The 21,420-nt window shown below is 31.6% G+C and overlaps 1 protein-coding gene across 1 annotated transcript; it reads right to left on the bottom strand.

Annotated features, from left to right (window-relative positions):
• Positions 1 to 18,596: 18,596 nt before the first annotated feature.
• On the bottom strand, positions 18,597 to 20,917 carry LOC139858736 (uncharacterized). Its single transcript, XM_071847575.1, has 3 exons — positions 20,501 to 20,917; positions 19,154 to 19,667; positions 18,597 to 18,982 (listed from the first exon to the last, which is right to left on the bottom strand). Exons 1-3 carry the CDS (start codon positions 20,895 to 20,897, stop codon positions 18,802 to 18,804), a joined length of 1,092 nt encoding a protein of 363 aa, XP_071703676.1. The 5' UTR covers positions 20,898 to 20,917; the 3' UTR covers positions 18,597 to 18,801.
• Positions 20,918 to 21,420: the final 503 nt, after the last annotated feature.

Below are 21,420 nucleotides of genomic sequence, written 5' to 3'. Positions count from 1 at the left end.
TATTCGTTTCAACCGATGACGTATTTACTATTGGCTTCCGGGATTTATAGGATTTAAAGAAAATCTTACGTAATAAGATTTGATTCTTCGGCGATCAAGATCTTCTTTGATTTAATGCGGTAATCTGTTTCGGCTTCTCTGTCGGATATTTCAATATAAATCTACCCCTTCGTTTCCTTATTTTCCACAACTCACACCTTCTATTTTTTCTCTATAATTCTTCTTTTCTATCTACCGCCGGAAGAATCTATTTACTTCTACTATACTCTTGTGTTTATAGTGTTTCTAGTTCCCCCGTGTCTCTATATTGCTATCTGCATTAATATACACGGTTTGTAAGTTCTGGGTTGTTATCGACCTTTATATTCTTCATTATTTTTCAAAGCCTCATGCTTTCGTTTTCTCTTTCCGACTTCAAGTCAAGCGAGTATTGATTCGGAATTTGTAGGTATGAAATTTGAAATGGAGATAGCTAATGCTCTCAGAAAGAATTGGAAATGGCACGATTTTATTTTGTCAAATCACCAGAATATCCTGTGAAAGACCGAATCATCAAGAATAATATTTTCTTGATATATTTAGAGATTAGATAGAATGTAAGAGCCGTGTAACATGGCATATGATGATGGTACTGTGAATCATCACATTCTATTAGAAACTCAACATGACTTACTGTAATATAATGAATTTGATCAAGTTTCATTATATTATACTAATTCATGCATCAGTTCCCAACACTACTTCAAAACATTCATGTTTTAAATTCAGAGGTTTCAGAATTTAGAAACTAACACAGTTTCTTTTATGTTATAATGCAGATATTACGGAGAGATTCATGATCTCAGATAAGGATAGTTGTGAAAATATCTCCAGGAATATGGAGAATTTGTATAACGGAAGATATGAAAATATCTTATAATATCTAAGATAAGATGATGATGAAGAATATCATCTGGAAAGGTTTAGAATAAGGAGTAGGGTTCTTATTAACGGTTTTAGCAGGCACTGAATCATTTGGATTCTTTGAAGACAGGTTCAGTCCTTGTATTTATTCTTTGTTTCCTTCACGGTTAGCTCAATCCGTTTTTCAGTACCAAATTTTCTATTTTTCTGGGCTTTACCAACACACTGTACTTTATCGTCAAACTTTTGAGTGTTAAAGTCGTTTACAGTTTTTGCTGCTTCATCAGCATTTCAAGAACTACTTCATAGTTCAGGGTGTTTTTTTTCGGAAACTTCACATTCGAAGTATGAAATTCTTAGGGATAGACGTTATAGGTATGACGGGAGAAGTTCTGCGAGATTTTAAAAAAACCGATTGCGGATTTTGCCAAAAAGATGACGAGCTGCTGGTACATCTGCTGATGATATCGTGGAATAAAAGGTTTTTCCGGTAACAACGGCGAAAGAATAACGTATATATATCGTGGCTATAATGAGACTAGTTTTACTGAGAAATTGAAGTTAACTTGCTGATGTTGTGACAAAATTGGCTACTTTGAAAAGGAATCGTAAGGTTGTTTTTGCTAATAAATGGCAAAGGATTCAACACAGGTACGTGTTAAACTACAAATTTGGGTTCGAGAGTTTTTCAGGTACATAAATCTTTTCTTCCGTAGATGAAGTGCGGTTGGTTCAACTTTTCGGTTGAGGTGTTTTTAAGAATCATGATAGGTTTGAACGCGGATTGTAATCGTCAAGATACGAATGAGGTTTAAATCAAGTGGCAAACTTGAAGATTAGCTTTAGTTTCATATGTTATAATCAATATTTTAATTCATTTTAATTGTCCAAAGTTAGCAGTCCAATAGTCCGATTGTCCGATGGTCCAATAAATTCATATATAAATTAAATATATAATATTCGAATTAATTAATACGTATCGTGACCCGTGTACCGATCTCAGTGTCGATCACAACTCAAACCATATATATATTTTGGAATCAACTCCAACCCTGTATAGCCAACTCCCACCTTCACATATAGAGTGTCTACGGTTGTTCCGAAATATATATATATATGGGTCGATATGATAAATCGAAACCTTGCATACGTGTCCCGTTATTTAAAGTGCGTAAAATAAATAAATATATATCATGACCCATTATACAACGTGTTGTCTCAGAATTAATCCGACGTATTGTTGTACATGTGTCCCGACAGTATGTACAGTGCAGAAATTTAAAATTGCGATAAATTAAATGTTAATCAGTTAGCTGGGAACAGTTAGCCGGAACAGTTAGCGTGGAATCCTTAACAGATTTTTAATTAGTTAATTCGTGTGTTTCTAACAATTTTTAATTTGTCCATTATTTCTTCTTTATTTCATTATGCCACTTGTTGTATTCGGGTAGATAAAATTCAAATATGAAATTTAAATGGAAATGATTAATCTGGAATGAACGGATACGTATATCGGTGATTGCAAGTAGGATAGCAAATGACCGTTGAATCAGATTCGAAAAATGTACAGTGTACTTATTAATGTGAAATCCAAATATTCCTCGGGTACTACCCACCCGTTAAAATATTTTCATCATTAACAGTTTGTATGAGAGAATTTTCAATTACAATCTTTATGAAAATATACTTGCATATATATTTTCATTGGATGTAATCTTGGATTTAATGAGTCAATAAGATATTAAACTCATTTGTTTTATCGTTAATACTGGATTACATGATCTCTAAAACATTAGAGATTTCATAATCACCATGTCGAACGAAGATATATGAGGTAGAACGTTACGTAAAGCGAAGGTAATCGATGTAGAACGATATATAGAACAAAGATTATACTTGAAGTACAGATGATAATATTGAGGCGTGTGAGGTTGATATTCGAAGTATAGATCGTGATGTTGAGATTTTACGACGCGATTGTGGTTTGGGGGTGATAAGGGTACTGTTGATGTTGATAATGGTGATGCGGTTTATGTTGCTGGTGCTGCTGCTGGTGTTTGTAACCTCCGCACCAGATTTCCAAAGCCATTACTCAAGCACGTAGTTCGTTAACTTCTTATATTATGTCGAGATGATTGACGATTGAAACGAGCGGTTGAGTAAGATTCAAATATAGGATAATATATAATCGTGACGAGATACTCTAGAAATGAGAGGGTAAATGGTTTCTCGAACAGGTTCGCCGGTAAGTGCTTTCAGGTTCATCGCCAAGAGGGCAATTTGAGAAGGATCTTTGATGTGAAATGATTTTCGAATATAGGATGATATTCTAACTTCATAGAATATCTATAATACTAAAGATTTCGTAGCCTACAGAGGAACTTACGGCATATGACAAGCAAGTCTACAGATGCGCTAAGATATGAATTTTTGTCTATACACTATCGATGCACTAAATGCATTAAGACGTGTCTAGACTAAAGAATGATAAGCGGGCAACTCCCTAAGGATGATAAGCAGATGGTTTCCGACTAGAAATGATAAGCAAATCTTTTTGACAGGTAGACACGGTTAAAGTCCAGACTCACTAATGCATCTAAACAACTACCAGTTAGACACACTCATGCAAGACCTGGTTCGCTAAGACCAACGCTCTGATACCAACTGAAACATCCGCGACTAATCCTCCCGGACGGAATCTTCAACAGTTGGTCCCATTGCGATGATCGACTCCAAGTAAGGTCCTTAATATGAGCTATTGCACAGCGGAAGACTTAATTCATACCTGAGAATAACATGCTTTAAAAGGTCAACATAAAGTTGGTGAGATATATAGGTTTGATGCTAGCAGCGTTATAACTATGGACCACAAGATTTCATGTTTATACATAATACACTCCTCGTGTATGGAAAAGACGTTGAGCACTTGGTAACCATACTTAACATTTAATCACAGCAGCATACTCTTAAATAAACCCTACACCGTACCAAGTGTAGTAACGAAACGAAGTACTGTGCAACCGTTAAATGCTGGTCGTCCAGCCCGGTTGGGGTTGTCAGGCCCGATAGATCTATCAACAGGATTCGCGTTTACGCTCCTCACGTAAATATTAGCTACCAAGTATAAAGAGATATGCCATGGTACAACTCAACGTAGAATTTATTTTTGATCACTTGTGTCCATAACGTAAATCATTTATAAAAACAGCGCATGTATTCTCAGCCCAAAATATTTAGAGTTTAAAAGGGACTATATACTCACCTAATGTATTTTGTAGTAAAAATACATATAACACCATTGATCAATTATAAGGTTGGCCTCGGATTCACGAACCTATATCATTGTATATTTATTAATATACATGATTGTAATCGAATAAATATATGTATAAATTTATTAGTTATATCATTTTGTATAGAAAATATATATTTCATTATGTTATATGCATTGAATACATTTTTTTATATATAATTTGTTTGTTAAGAATAATGTAGTATTTATAATAATGTTAGTAATTGGTAAAATAATAATAATAATAATAATAATAATAATAATAATAATAATAATAATAATAATAATAATAATAATAATACTTATTACTAATAAAAATAATAACGTTATATATATTTTAATGGTTATGATAATGAATATAATAATTATAACTGTAAAATATGAATTTTACTGTTAATGATATTTATGATAATGATTTTAGTAATTATATAATAATAATACTTAACTTAACAATAAAAACAATAATAATTGTATTAATCTTATTACTAATGTTAGTCTTACTAATAATTCTCTTTTTAATAATAATAATAATAATAATAATAATAATAATAATAATAATAATAATAACAATAATGGGAATTAAATTAAAAGTGTATACCCTTGTATTTGTTTTTGTAAAAAGAAATGCCCCATACAAGAATCGATCCCGCGACCTCTAGATCCCCAACAACAGCCCTTAACCATTCCACCGTACCAGTTTTTCTGAATTAAAACCAAAGTATAACAATATAACTTGTTTTCCTATCTTCTATTTCCTCCTTCTCCTTCATTACAACTAAATCGAACTAGGGCTTAAATCCAATAGATCAATTGTTACGTGTTTAATTTAGAACGTTTTATGAAAACAGTAAACGACTCTAATGGTTTGATGAATTTAAATTACTCATAAATAACAAAAATTTCTTGTAACAGAAAAATTAGAACACGTAACCAACTCGATATCAATTTCGAAGTTTTAGAGAGTTTCACCACAGTCGACTTTTTTAATAAAACCTTGATTTCAAAAATTCGACTTCGTTTGGATGAATTGCGATTTGATGCTTTACAGATATATTAAATGACCAATTCCTAACAATATGACATTTTTAGATTTTCAAATTAATTACAAAATCGTGTTTTTGGCAAAATAACCATGAACAGGGGTATCGGCTTCAGCTATATATATATATTTTTAAATGGTTTGCTGTATTTGATGTCGATAATAATAAGAACACTAAAATCTGAGAAACAGCCATACCTCACTAGTTGCTCTATATAATTGTAGTTGCTAGAGTCAAAATCAGAAACAGAAAAGAAAGTAAAAAAAATAAAATAAATAAAGGTAAGGATTTGACAATCGAATTTGATCATATCTGATTATATTTCGAATCTTATAAAAATTTAAAGACATAAGAACAAAATTACCTACAGTATGGATTGTGATATATAACAACTTCAATTTTTATATTAATTCGTTTTTTTTATATATATATATATATTTAGATTTAGAAATAATTAAATATTCTAAAAATAATGCTACCATAATACTGATGGATAATATTATTAATAAAACATAATAACTCTGTTATTTATAATAATAGTTATAATAGTATTAATCTTAATATCTAATAATATTTAGATTGTTAGTAACTAATAAATTTGATCATATTATTTTAAGTATTTATTGTGGATTTGTGATAATCATAATAAAAATTTTAATATTTAACAATGCTAATTTTTGATTTAAAATAATGAAAATAGTAATAATATCAAATCATTATTAATTAATTGTATCCAATTATATACAAAATTTTAATAATACAGATATATAATAAGTAATAGCAATTATCTTTTAACTTGTAGATATTTATATATAATATTTGCATATAGTGTTTATACCTTATATATATATTTACATATTTATTTACACACATCTATTCGTGAATCGTCGGGATTAGTCAATGGGTAATTGATTAAATAAAGATTTTTAAACTTTCAAGACTCAACATTACAGATTTTGCTTATCGTGTCGGAAACATATAAAGATTAGGGTTTAAATTTGGTCGGAAATTTCCGGATCGTTACACTTGGTAACCATACTTAACATTTAATCAACGTCGCATATTCCCTTTATTATGAAATCTCACTACACCGTACCAAGTGTAGTCACCAAAACGAAGTGTTGTGCAACCGTTGAATACTGGTCGTCCAGTCCGGTTGGGGTTGTCAGGCCCGATAGATCTATCAACAGGATTCGCGTTTACAATACCACATGTAAATAGTAGTTACCAAGCTACAGGGAAGTATGCCAGTGGTATAACTCAACGTAGAATATATTTTTAAGTACTTGTGTCTATTTCGTAAACATTTATAAAAGCAGCGCATGTATTCTCAGCCCAAAAATATATATTGCAAAAGCAATTAAAAAGGGAGCAAATGAAACTCACTATACTGTATTTTGTAGTAAAAATACATAATACGACATTTAACAATGCAGGGTTGGTCTCGGATTCATGAACCTATATCATTTATATATATATTAATACACGTATTTGCCATCGAACAATTATTTTATATGTGAATTTTATAGTTATATCATATTCTTATTAGTAATATATATATATATATATATATATATATATATATATATATATATATATATATATATATATATATATATATATATATATATATATATATATATATATATATATATTTCATATATTCATTTTGTATATAAAAATATAAATTTTGTTATGTTATATGTACTAAATATATTTTTGTATATATATGTATGTATATATATATATATATATATATATATATATATATATATATATATATATATATATATTTATTTTTTTTTGTGAAAATTATATTAATACTAAAATAATATTAGGAATGATAAAGATAATAGTGATAATAGGGTTAAAAATGATACTTTTAATTTAAATGATAAAATGATAACTTTAATAAAAATAATACTTCTAATAAAAATGATAATTTTAATAATAATGCATACAATTAATAAAAATTCTAAAGAATAAAAATTTTACTAATAATAATAATAATAATAATAATAATAATAATAGATATCTTACTACCTGAAAAGCTTTTCCAAAAAAATAAATGCCTCCGACAAGGTTTGAACCCAAGACCTCTCGCTCACCCACACCCCTCACCATTCTATTGTATCTGTTTTTCTGACTTATATCCGCTTCATAATTCATTTAACTTATTCTCTGCCTCTTCCCAATTTATTCATGGCCCAACTTAATTACTTGCATCTCGGCCCATCAGAGACTAAATGATTTCGTCCCAATAACTAACTCAATTCTCATGACCCAAATAATAACATAACAGCCCAGCCAGCTTTTGTAAAAAAAAAAACATATATATTCATTCGACCAGTTTCGAACCTGCGACCTCTCTTTACCCCAACACACCCCTTAGCCATTACTCCATATTTCTTTCTGTTTTAATTCAAGGAAATAAACTATATAACCTAGATCTTAACTGTTTCTTCTTCTTCATTGATTCATCTCATCATTTGATCACGTTAACCTAATCATCATTATTTATATCACGACCTTTATCATCTTTACTTATTCGATTCATCATCATCACAGTCTCACTGTATGCATCATCTTATTAATCTATCATTTTATTTAAGAGTTCGAATAGGAGAGATCAAGAGTGGTGTTTGGGTCCCGTCACAGAAACAGAAACAGGTGATATTAATAGAGAAGAAAAAAAAATAAGATGGTTTGTGTTCTTGGTTACAAGAGGAAGGAACAGGTGGTGGTGCGGTTGCTCGTAACAGAAAAAAAATAAGAATAAAAGAAACATGAAAACGGGTTGGGGTTCTTGGTAGGTTAAGGTGATGGTAACCCATTAGACTTTGGTGCAGGTCAAGTTAACCAGAACAAAGCTATGGATCATGGGTTTGTTTAGTTCGATAACCAGAAGAAGAAGAAAACTCAATGTGTTGGTGATGTTATGGTGGTGATGAAGTTCGCGAGAGGATAGAGAGAGATAGTAGGAGAGAGAGAGAAGGGTGACGGGATTATGGTGGTTTTGGATGGTGGTTCGGTGGTGTTTGTTTCCGGTCAATAAAGCACATGGAAGTGGGTGATAGGTTCGTGAATATAAACGTATAAGATGAGTGTTGAGTGATGGTGTTTGATTGTGACGATTAGAAACAAGAAAGAAAGAAATGGCTATTGTTTATCTCAGATAGAATCACTAGATGTGCAGCTGCTATGGTGATTTCCAGATATGGGGTGGTTATCGTGGTTGGACTATGGTGGTGAAGGTGGCGATCTAGTGGTGGAGGTTGTAGGAAAGTGTTCTAAACGAGTTTTAAATGGTGAGGTTTGTGGTGATCGAGAATGGTGAACCAAAGATGGGTTGTGGTGATGTCCGTTTTGAAGGTGAGTCGATGATTGAAGCAGGAAGATGAAGTAATGTTTGGTGTCGAGTAGCAAACAAGAAATATGGTGGATGTGTTCATGTTATGTGTGAGATATTTCAATATCCTATGCTACGTATATATGCATACATATATAAATTAGGATAGATAAAAAGTGTAATTAAATTGATCACAAGCCAAATAGTAGTGCACAGTAATTAACTTTAAATAATGAATGAATTCTAAATCAAAATATTACAAACGTGCACGATTATGAGAAGCCAATTATATTTGCCGACACTTTAGATATTTTTACTTCGCGGAGTGCTATATCGTGTACATTGCTAAACAGTTGACGTATGAAAGTGTTCCTAAAAATCCCAAATTTTTAGATTAAATATATTTAATTATTTCACTCATTACCTGTTTGAAATCTGATGAAAAAGGTTCGAAAATTATTTATTTTCTGTTCCGATTTATATGTACGGAGTAAAAATATTTAATCTTAAAAAGGTAAAAATATTTTTATCAAACCTAAAATCTTCGAAATCGATTTACTGTTCAACTTTTATTTTAAATCTTCATAAACTTGTACTAGATCTATATTAAAACTAACGGAACGTCAACCGAGTGTCACTGACGTTTACTAATTAGGCTCGAAATCATTCATTTTCCATTTACTCTCTCTCTATATATAATCAGTTTTAAATAACAAGTTTTATCACATAAATATATATTATATATTTTAAACAAATAAAATTAATATTATTTTATATATTTCCAAGTAGTATTTATATACACATTTATATACACACATATATATATGTATCTATTTACAAATAGTTGTTCGTGAATCGTCGAGAACAGTCGAAGGTCAATTGAACATATGAAACAGTTCAAAATTTTTGAGACTCAACCTATCAGACTTTGCTTATCGTGTTGAAAATACAATAACGTATTGAGAGTTTGGTTTAAAATTAGTTGAAATTTTCCGGGTCGCGACAGTACCTACCCGTTAAAGAAATTTCGTCCCGAAATTTGAATGCGATCGTCCTGGCTAACAATAAAAATGTTTTCATGATGAATAGAGTTTTATCACTATTGAGTAATATGAATAAGACAATTCTATTACTCGAAGAGTACGAATGAAGCTATCACTAAATAGTGAAACGAGGAAGACAAATTTCATCATAACTTTTGACTAGTCATGGTTGAATTTTTGGAAAATAAGGTTTGTCTTAACTTTTGACGTGGTCTCGATTGAATTCCCGAATTCAAGGGATTTAAAAGAAAATCTTGGAAATCTATAGGATTTGATTCTTCGAAATTTATGGAAAAATTAGGATCCTCTTTAATTTAATGTGATTATCTGTCTCGATTGCTTTGTCTGGTATCTTCTCTATAAATGAACTTCTTTCGTTCCATTATTTTCACTACTCCAATTCTTTCTTTCTCGATCCATACTTTCAAACGATTGTGAAAATGCTTAATCCAGTTCTGATCCTTGTCCTCATCCTTACTATCGCAACATTCATTCTCCTTTTCCAACTTCCACCAGAGGAATCTACTTTCTTCTACTTCGCCATTGGGATTATAGTGTTTTTAATTCTCCCGTGTCTTTGTGTTGTGATAAACATTGACATACACGGTTTGTAATTTATGCGTTGTTATCGGGCTTTATATTCTTCCTTATATTTCAAAGCTCTATGCTTTTGTTTTCTCTTCCCGACTTCAAGTCAAGCGAATAATGGTCCAGAATTCGTAGATATAGAATTTCAAATAATTATAATGTTCGAAGCAGGAAGGAACGTGATAGCACGATTTGATTTTCAAATTTATCAATATTATTGAAGATGGAGCTATCAAGAATATATTCTTCTTGATATGTTCGGAGGTTATGTAGAATGAAAGAGTTATGTAACATGACACATGATGATGGTACTGTGAATCATCACATTCCATTAGAAACTCAACATGACTTACTGTAATATAATGACGTTGATCAAGTGTCATTATATTATACTAACTCATGCTTCAGTTCCCAACACTTCTCCACAATTCATTCATAATTCATACTTAGATTTTACAGAAGTTTCCAATATAATGGAATACAGAAAACATGAAGAGGTGGATAATTTCGGACAAGAATATTTATGAAAATATCCTCAGAAATATCGAAGATATTTTATGATGATATTTTGGAATTTCTAAGTTCGAAGGTTGATGAAGAAAAATTTTCTGCAAGATTTTAACATGACCTCGGAGCAAGATATTCTCTAAAGATTTCATCGAATCCAGAATTACCTGGATTCTTTGAATACAGGGTTTGGTCCTTGTATTTGTCCTTGATCTCCTTCATGGTGTGCTCAATCCGATTTTCAGTACTAAATTTTCTATCGAGCGTTCCAAACACTTCCTTTTTTTTTATCATCAACTTTTGGCCATTAAGACCATCTACAACATGCTGTTTCATCAGCATTTTCAAAGTTAACGGATCTGGGTCATCGGTTATCAAACCGAGGTGGTTTCAGGAGAATTGTGTTTTTAGATGATTAAACGCTGATGGTAATATGGTGGAATATAAAAGGTTCCCCAGTAACAATAGAGTGCGCATATATATCAAGGTTATAATAAGGTTGTCTCGGATGAAAAGTCGGAGTTAACTTGCTGGAGCTGTGACAAAATCGGCTAATTTGGAAAGGAATTGCAAAGTTATTTTGGGTAATAATAACGCCAAAGGAGCTAGCACAGATATGTGTTAAACGTCTACTCAGTTTTTCCGAGGGTTTTGCAGGTGCGTAATTATATGCATCAATCTTTTCTTCCGTAGATGAAGTGCGACTGGTTCATCCTCTCAATCGAGGTGTTTTCAAGAATCATGAAATGTTTGAACGCAGATTGGAATCGTCAAGGTACAAATGAGGTTTAGGATGAAATCAAGTGGCAAACTTGAAGAATTATTTAGTTTCATATGTTATAATCAATATTTTAATTCATTTTAATTGTCCAAAGTTAGCAGTCCAATAGTCCAATTGTCTAATAAATTCATATATAATTTAATATATAATACTCGAATTAATTAATACGTATCGTGACCCATGTACCGGTCTCAGTATTGATCACAACTCAAACCATATATATATTTTGGAATCAACTCCAACCCTGTATAGCCAACTCCCATATTCACATATAGAGTGTCTATGGTTGTTTCGAAATATATGTACAGATGGGTCGATATGATAGGTCGAAACCTGGTACACATGTCCCGTTATTTAAAGTGCGTAAAATAAATAAATATATCATGACCCGTGTACAACGTATTGTCTCAGAATTAATCCGACGTATTGTGTACATGTGTCCCGATTTAAAGTGCGTTAAAGTAAATAACAGAAATAAAATTGCGATAAATGTAATACAGAATTAACAGTTAGCTGGGAACAGTTAGCTAGGAACAGTTAGCGTGGAATCTTAACAAAATTCATCATAGTTAATTTGTTTGTTTCTAACACTTCTTATTTTGTCCAATGTTTTCTTCGTTATGCCACTTGTTGGATTCCGATAGGTCAAAATCCAAATATGTAATTTGAATGAAAATGATTGTTCTGTGATGAACGGATACGTATATCGGTAGTTGTAAATAGGATAGTAAATGACTGTTGAATCAGATTCGAAGAATGTACAGTGTAACTGGTTAATGTGAAATCTAAATATTCCTCGGGTACTACCTACCCGTTAAAATATTTTCATCATTAACAGTTTGTACGAAAGAATTTTTAATTACAATCTTTATGAAAATATACTGGCATATATATTTTCTTCGGGTGTAATTATGAATTTAATGCGTCAATAGGATATTAAACTCATTTGATTTATCGTTATTACTAGATTACATTATCTCTAAAACATTAGAGATTGCATAATCATCATGTCGAACGAAGATAAATGAGGTAGAACGATACGTAAAGCGAAGATAATCGATGTAGAACGATATGTAGAACGAAGATCATACTCGAAGTACAGATGGTGATATTGAGGCGTGTGATGTTGATATCCGAGGTACAGATTGTGATGTTGAGGTTTATGACGCGGTTGTGGTTGAGGGTAATAAGGGTACTGTTGGCGTTGATGATGGTGGTACTGATTATGCTGCTGATGCTGCTGCTGGTGTTTGCAACCTTCGCACTATGTTCTCCAAGGCCGTCACGCGAGCGCGGAGTTCGTTAACTTCTGCTAGTACACCGGGATGATTAGCGGTTGGAGCGAGCGAATGAACAAGATCCTAAATATGGGATATCATGTAATCGTGACGAGATACTCTAAAAATGAGAGAGAAAATGGTTTCTCGAAGAGGTTCGCCGGTAAGTGCTTCAGGTTCATCGCCAAGAGGGCAATTTGGTGGATGGAATGGATCACCTTCTTCTTGTCTCCAGTAATTTAGTATATTACGGACCCATCCCCAATTCATCCAGAATAGATGATGGGAAATTGGTTGATCCATTCCGGTCACACTGTTGTCAGAGCTTGAGTGAGAATCCATATCGGAATAGTTGTCGGGATTAGAGGAATTCGAACTAGATGCGGAATCCATCTTGTATAATCGGGGAAATGAATTTTTGGTATGGAATAGATTATAGAAGTTAGATTTGGTACTCTTCAATACATAATTTACATATGTATATATAATACCAAAATCCCGTAAATTACGGAGAATCTTTAAAAAGATGTCAGCCAAAGTCCAAAGTAACAGATATGCTAAGATATGAATTTTGTCTATACACTATCGATGCACTAAATGCAGTAAAACGTGTCTAGACTTAAGAGTGATAAGCAGGCAATTCCCTAAGGATGATAAGCAGATGATTTCTGACTAGATATGATAAGCAAAACTTTTGACATGTAGACACGGTCAAAGTCCAGACTCATTAATGTATCCTAACAACTACTAGTCAGACACACTAATGCAACACCTGGTTCGCTAAGACCACCGCTATGATACCACATGAAACGACCCGTCCTTATCCACCTGGACGAAGTCATCAACATCTGGTCCCATTGCGATGATCGACTCCAAGTAATGTCCTTAAAATGAGCTAATGCACAGCGGAAGGTTTCTTTCATACCTGAGAATAAACATGCTTAAAAGTGTCAACCAAAAGGTTGGTGAGTTCATAGGTTTATAGTAACAACAGTTATCAATAGTTTCAATAGACCACAAGATTTCATAATCATAAACATAATACACTCGCAAGTGTATGTAAAGCATTCTAAGTGGTTGAGCACTTGGTAACCATACTTAACATTTAATCAACGTCGCATATTCCCTTTATTATGAAATCTCACTACACCGTACCAAGTGTAGTCACCAAAACGAAGTACTGTGCAACCGTTGAATACTGGTCGTCAAGTCCGGTTGGGGTTGTCAGGGCCGATAGATCTATCAACAGGATTCGCGTTTACAATACCACATGTAAATAGTAGTTACCAAGCTACAGGGAAGTATGCCAGTGGTACAACTCAACGTAGAATATATTTTTAAGTACTTGTGTCTATTTTGTAAACATTTATAAAAGCAGCGCATGTATTCTCAGCCCAAAAATATATATTGCAAAAGCAATTAAAAAGGGAGCAAATGAAACTCACTATACTGTATTTTGTAGTAAAAATACATAATACGACATTTAACAATGCAGGGTTGGTCTCGGATTCACGAACCTATATCATTTATATATATATATATATTAATACACGTATTTGCCATCGAACAATTATTTTATATGTGAATTTATTAATTATATCATATTCTTATTAGTAATATATATATATATATATATATATATATATATATATATATATATATATATATATATATATATATATATATATATATATATATATATATATATATGTATATATATGTATATATATATATATATATATATTCATTTTGTATATAAAAATATAAATTTTGTTATGTTTTAAGTACTAAATATATTTTTGTATATATATGTATATATATATATATTTTTTTTTGTGAAAATTATATTAATACTAAAATAATATTAGGAATGATAAAGATAATAGTGATAATAGGATTAAAAATGATACTTTTAATTTAAATGATAAAATGATAACTTTAATAAAAATAATACTTTTAATAAAAATGATAATTTTAATAATAATGTATACAATTAATAAAAATTCTAAAGAATAATAATTTTACTAATAATAATAATAATAATAATAATAATAATAATAATAATAATAATAATAATAATAATAATAATAGATATCTTACTACCTGAAAAGCTTTTCCAAAAAAATAAATGCCTCCGACAAGGTTTGAACCCAAGACCTCTCGCTCACCCGCACCCCTCACCATTCTACTGTATCTGTTTTTCTGACTTATATCCGCTTCATAATTCATTTAACTTATTCTCTGCCTCTTCCCAATTTATTCATGGCCCAACTTAATTACTTGCATCTCGGCCCATCAGAGACTAAATGATTTCGGCCCAGTAACTAACTCAATTCTCATGACCCAAATAATAACATAACAGCCCAGCCAGCTTTTGTAAAAAAAAAACATATATATTCATTCGACCAGTTTCGAACCTGCGACCTCTCTTTACCCCCAACACACCCCTTAGCCATTACTCCATATTTTCTTTCTGTTTTAATTCAAGGAAATAAACTATATAACCTAGATCTTAACTGTTTCTTCTTCTTCATTGATTCATCTCATCATTCGATCACGTTAACCTAATCATCATTATTTATATCACGACCTTTATCATCTTTACTTATTCGATTCATCATCATCACAGTCTCACTGTACGCATCATCTTATTAATCTATCATTTTATTTAAGAGTTCGAATAGGAGAGATCAAGAGTGGTGTTTGGGTCCCATCACAGAAACAGAAACAGGTGATATTAATAGAGAAGAAAAAAAAATAAGATGGTTTGTGTTCTTGGTTACAAGAGGAAGGAACAGGTGGTGGTGCGGTTGCTCGTAACAGAAAAAAAATAAGAATAAAAGAAACATGAAAACGGGTTGGGGTTCTTGGTAGGTTAAGGTGATGGTAACCCATTAGACTTTGGTGCAGGTCAAGTTAACCAGAACAAAGCTATGGATCCTGGGTTTGTTTAGTTCGATAACCAGAAGAAGAAGAAAACTCAATGTGTTGGTGATGTTATGGTGGTGATGAAGTTCGCGAGAGGATAGAGAGAGATAGTAGGAGAGAGAGAGAAGGGTGACGGGATTATGGTGGTTTTGGATGGTGGTTCGGTGGTGTTTGTTTCCGGTCAATAAAGCACATGGAAGTGGGTGATAGGTTCGTGAATATAAACGTATAAGATGAGTGTTGAGTGATGGTGTTTGATTGTGACGATTAGAAACAAGAAAGAAAGAAATGGCTATTGTTTATCTCGGATAGAATCACTAGATGTGCAGCTGCTATGGTGATTGCCAGATATGGGGTGGTTATCGTGGTTGGACTATGGTGGTGAAGGTGGCGATCTAGTGGTGGAGGTTGTAGGAAAGTGTTCTAAACGAGTTTTAAATGGCGAGGTTTGTGGTGATCGAGAATGGTGAACCAAAGATGGGTTGTGGTGATGTCCGTTTTGAAGGTGAGTCGATGATTGAAGCAGGAAGATGAAGTAATGTTTGGTGTCGAGTAGCAAACAAGAAATATGGTGGATGTGTTCATGTTATGTGTGAGATATTTCAATATCCTATGCTACGTATATATGCATACATATATAAATTAGGATAGATAAAAAGTGTAATTAAATTGATCACAAGCCAAATAGTAGTGCACAGTAATTAACTTTAAATAATGAATGAATTCTAAATCAAAATATTACAAACGTGCACGATTATGAGAAGCCAATTATATTTGCCGACACTTTAGATATTTTTACTTCGCGGAGTGCTATATCGTGTACATTGCTAAACAGTTGACGTATGAAAGTGTTCCTAAAAATCCCAAATTTTTAGATTAAATATATTTAATTATTTCACTCATTACCTGTTTGAAATCTGATGAAAAAGGTTCGAAAATTATTTATTTTCTGTTCCTATTTATATGTACGGAGTAAAAATATTTAATCTTAAAAAGGTAAAAATATTTTTATCAAACCTAAAATCTTCGAAATCGATTTACTGTTCAACTTTTATTTTAAATCTTCATAAACTTGTACTAGATCTATATTAAAACTAACGAAACGTCAACCGAGTGTCACTGACGTTTACTAATTAGGCTCGAAATCATTCATTTTCCATTTACTCTCTCTCTATATATAATCAGTTTTAAATAACAAGTTTTATCACATAAATATATATTATATATTTTAAACAAATAAAATTAATATTATTTTATATATTTCCAAGTAGTATTTATATACACATTTATATACACACATATATATATGTATCTATTTACAAATAGTTATTCGTGAATCGTCGAGAACAGTCGAAGGTCAATTGAACATATGAAACAGTTCAAAATTTTTGAGACTCAACCTATCAGACTTTGCTTATCGTGTTGAAAATACAATAACGTATTGAGAGTTTGGTTTAAAATTAGTCGAAATTTTCCGGGTCGTGACAATGATCATAACAAATCGAATTTAAATTCTGCTTTTTTGTACTCCATGCTTAAACGATTCTAAGTTGCTAATATCAACACAAAAATTGGAAGTTCTTTACTTACATTGTCTTGAATACCTCTGGATAAAACGAAGAGTTGCTTGCTGATCTACATATTTTACTTTTAACAACAGCTTATATACTAATTTCTATAATCAACATTCAACAATGGAACAAGATACAAACAATTAACACATGCAAATTTAGTAAAATAAACTTATGGGCTTTTGGAAGAACTAAATCTTACAACATATATACTACTGTTCTTCAAACAAATAAGCTCAACAGCCACATACATAAAAAAATTCAAAGAATTTTTTTTGGTATGTCACATATAAAGAGTACCCATATAAAGTAACACACATATGGCAATGTGTTAATGCCAGAACTAACATCTCACGTATAGCTCTTAACTGAAGCTCGATCTTAAACGAATCGAACAAATCTAGTGAACTAACATGAACACTATCTGACAACTGAACATTAATTAACAACTAATGAGGACCTAGGGATGTCAATGGATCGGATATGGATCGGGTGATGCCGTATCCATATACATATCCATTTAGTTTTTGTTCATCCATATCCATATCCATATCCATATCCATTTAGTTTCAGGTCATCCATCCACATCCATATCCATATCCAATGGATTAAGCGGGTTAATGGATATCCAATGGATATTAAAAAATTGTTATAATATTCTCTAATATGCGATTAAAATAAGCAAACGTAGTATAGAAAAAATAACTATAACATGGCATAATTAAAATCTATTCATAAGAATGTGTAATCTTTGTGGATGACATAACAAAATTTGTTAAATTTACTATAAAACATGGATTATAAAAAATTAAATATGAAATTTGTAACTTTATTTTATTAGATATGCGTGTTTTATTGTGATATATAATAGTTATTTCGTTGTAAGGTTGAAATCAAAATGTAATATAACGGTAAATGAACTTGCAATAGTAAATATGTAAGCATATATCTATATTTATGTATTTGTATTTGTATTTCGGGTGGTGATGGATATATACATGGATAAAACTTTTCATCCATATCCATATCCATATCCATTTAAGTTCATCCATATCCGTATCCATATCCATTTAAGTTCATCCATATCCATCACGAAGCGGGTGGATCGGGTGGATATCCACTGGATCGGGTGGCCATTGCCATCCCTAGAGGTTCAAAAAGTTCAAAACTTTCTGCAAATTCCAAAATACCACTTGCAGTATATATGCACATTCATAACACTACTAAATATAAATACTTGAATTATACTAGTTGACTATTATAACTTCAAAATCTAGTGAACCAACATGAACAAAAGTTATACTATCTGAGAACTGAACATTAATTAACAACTAATGAGGTTCAAAAAGTTCAATACTTTCTGCAAATTCCAAAAAACCACTTGCAGTATATATGCACATTCATAACACTATCAAATACTTAACTTATACTAGTTGACTATTCTACCTTCAATATGATGCAAAAGACTTCACAAACTTTAGATAAATACCATGTTTGGATTCCAAATCGTCTATCGGTTTGCTTAACTTTTTGGAGGGAAGAACGGGTCTTTTTTATCCTCGCAAATTTGCCAGATTTGATACGAGTACTTCTTCGCAAGCAGTCGACAATCATCAAGATCCGAACCATCCAACTCATCAGCCTTTTTCAGTGGCTCATTTTGTAAATTCCCTTTTAAAAGCAATCCAGCCATCCTAGAGCATCTAGAGATCAAACAATAAACATAATTACAAACTTAGATACACACTTGAAAACATTATAAATTGTTAATTAAGGATACAAAATAAATAGGAATCAATCATTGGATCGTTTTAACTCGGTTTCTTGTTTTTCACCAAAAAAAAAAGATAAAAAAACAAAAAACTAGAATATACCTTTCATTATCAGACCAGTGAACAATTTTTTTTTGTCGAAGAAGAGCGCATACAGCAGCCAAACAAAGATCATCATCTTCCTCGAAATCGAGCTTCATATCATCCTCCGATTTCCACTCTTTTTGTTTCTTCAACTTAGCAGCTACAGACTTGTACACTTCGTCAACTTTATCGATATAAGTTACCGGTTGACTATTTGACTCATCAAGATTCTCCGGTTTATTAACTTCGGTTGGAGTGTTGTCGACATAATCATTACTTTTGCTTTCTAATTTAATCACTTTTGAAGCCCGATTTGGATTCACTGTAGATGTGCTCTTCAGATCACTGTTATGCTCCTTTTTAACTTCATTAGAAACCCGTCTTCTTTTCAATGTTCCGACAAGCTGATCATCATCAACAACATCATCATCATCGTCATCATCACTTTCTATCTCGATGATCTCCTTAGATTTCGTTTCTGTTATTTTTGTTGGGTCTCCTTTTTCGCTAGACAACACTGGTCTAATACTCTCTGTAACACAAAAGTTTATTATAAGAATTAGCAAAGATTTTTCGAGTAACAATCAACAAATATACAAGATGCATGTTTGAGGTATTAATTAATCACAATTATCACAATAACACTAGGAAAGTAAAATTCCAGAGTTGTCTTTAACCTACCAAAATCTACAAAAAAAGCCCATCAAAACGGTTCGATTATTAAACGAAACACAAGAACTGCAAATTTGTTTTTTGAGTTTCTTTAATAACCTAACTTGCAATTACTCTAACAAAAATTGCAAATTTAATCATCATTAATCTTATACGAAGTATATGATATTTTTCTTCTTTTGTCGTAAATTGAAAAATCAATCGTATCTTATAAACATTATTGATATTTCATATCATTCAAATACAAAGATTCATTCGCTTACAAAACTATAAAGAGGCAAAGAATCAGTTTTCTTTATCTTTATTTTATAAGGGGGCAAGAATACAATATGCCATTCTTAACCTAATATGATTTTTCATTTACCTAAAATGTAATTTCTTGAGGGGGCAGATGCCCCCATGCCCCAATTTCACATCTGCTCAGCATACATATAAATACATATATAGATTTTGATTTAGATGCAAATATAGTTAAGATATATCAGAAATCAGATTAACATATTTATAACAAGTTTACAGGTTAAACATACATTTAACCCTAGTTTATACATATACCTGTGAAGTAACAAATTTTAACACATAAGTAAAATACATATACACACATACACATACATAAGCATACACATAGATAAACATATACATATACATAACATTCAAAAGCATATACACATATAGATACAGATATAGATATACCAGCAGGAGTAGTCTTTTGTAGCTGATTAGCCTCACATTTGTCAGCAATATCCTGTAACACCTGCACCCTTTTTTCTAAATCCATCATCAATTTTTCATAAACCCTAACTTTTTCAACATATTCATCATTTTGCTTCTGCAATGCTTCAATTTCGGTTTTTTTCTTCTTCAAATCATTAATCAACTTTGATTTTTCAGAAATCAACAATCTTTTTTCTTCTTCAGACTTCTTTTTAAGATCATTGTACTTTTTTTTCAGGAGCTCTTCATGCTCTGTAAATTTTGTAGCTAAATTTTGAAAATCGGAACCAAAAAACGATGATCGGAGCTCATATATGAGCTCCGGTATCGTTGGTGATGCTCTACCCGACCCGGATTTCACTTTCGGGTTACTCATTTTGGCAAAAAGTTTTTTTTGTCGTTTTTCCTTTTTTTTTTTTTTTTTTTTTTTTGGTTTTGAAGAAATGAAAAGCCAATGTGCTGAGGAAGTTTCAGAGACGCTTTGATGATGATGTGAATTTTCACTTTAGACCCCGAAACATTATAAGAGAATCAAAATAGACTCTATTTTGATTTCTAAATTTACTTGACAGCTAATAACATTACAAATTTACATTTACCTTATTAACTAATAGACAAAAGTTATGAATAGCATCAGGAGTATTTTCGATTTTTTATCTTTTTTATTAGTTTTAACTAAATTTCATTTTACCAACAAAGGCCCCCACACTTTTTTGAAAAATTCAAATCGACCCCCCAAACAGGAGTGTAGGTGTCAAATAATCATTTTCATAAAAAATCTTAAATAAACTCCACCCAAATATTCAACGGGTCATATCTTCTCGCTCGCAACGAGTTAAATTTTTCTGACACCATCGTTAAACTCGAAATAATTTTAGGAACACAATGTCACTAGCTAT

This window comes from Rutidosis leptorrhynchoides, chromosome 7, assembly GCF_046630445.1.
Source record: "Rutidosis leptorrhynchoides isolate AG116_Rl617_1_P2 chromosome 7, CSIRO_AGI_Rlap_v1, whole genome shotgun sequence".
Lineage (NCBI taxonomy): Eukaryota > Viridiplantae > Streptophyta > Magnoliopsida > Asterales > Asteraceae > Rutidosis > Rutidosis leptorrhynchoides.
This window is presented reverse-complemented; position numbering and strand designations above follow the sequence as displayed.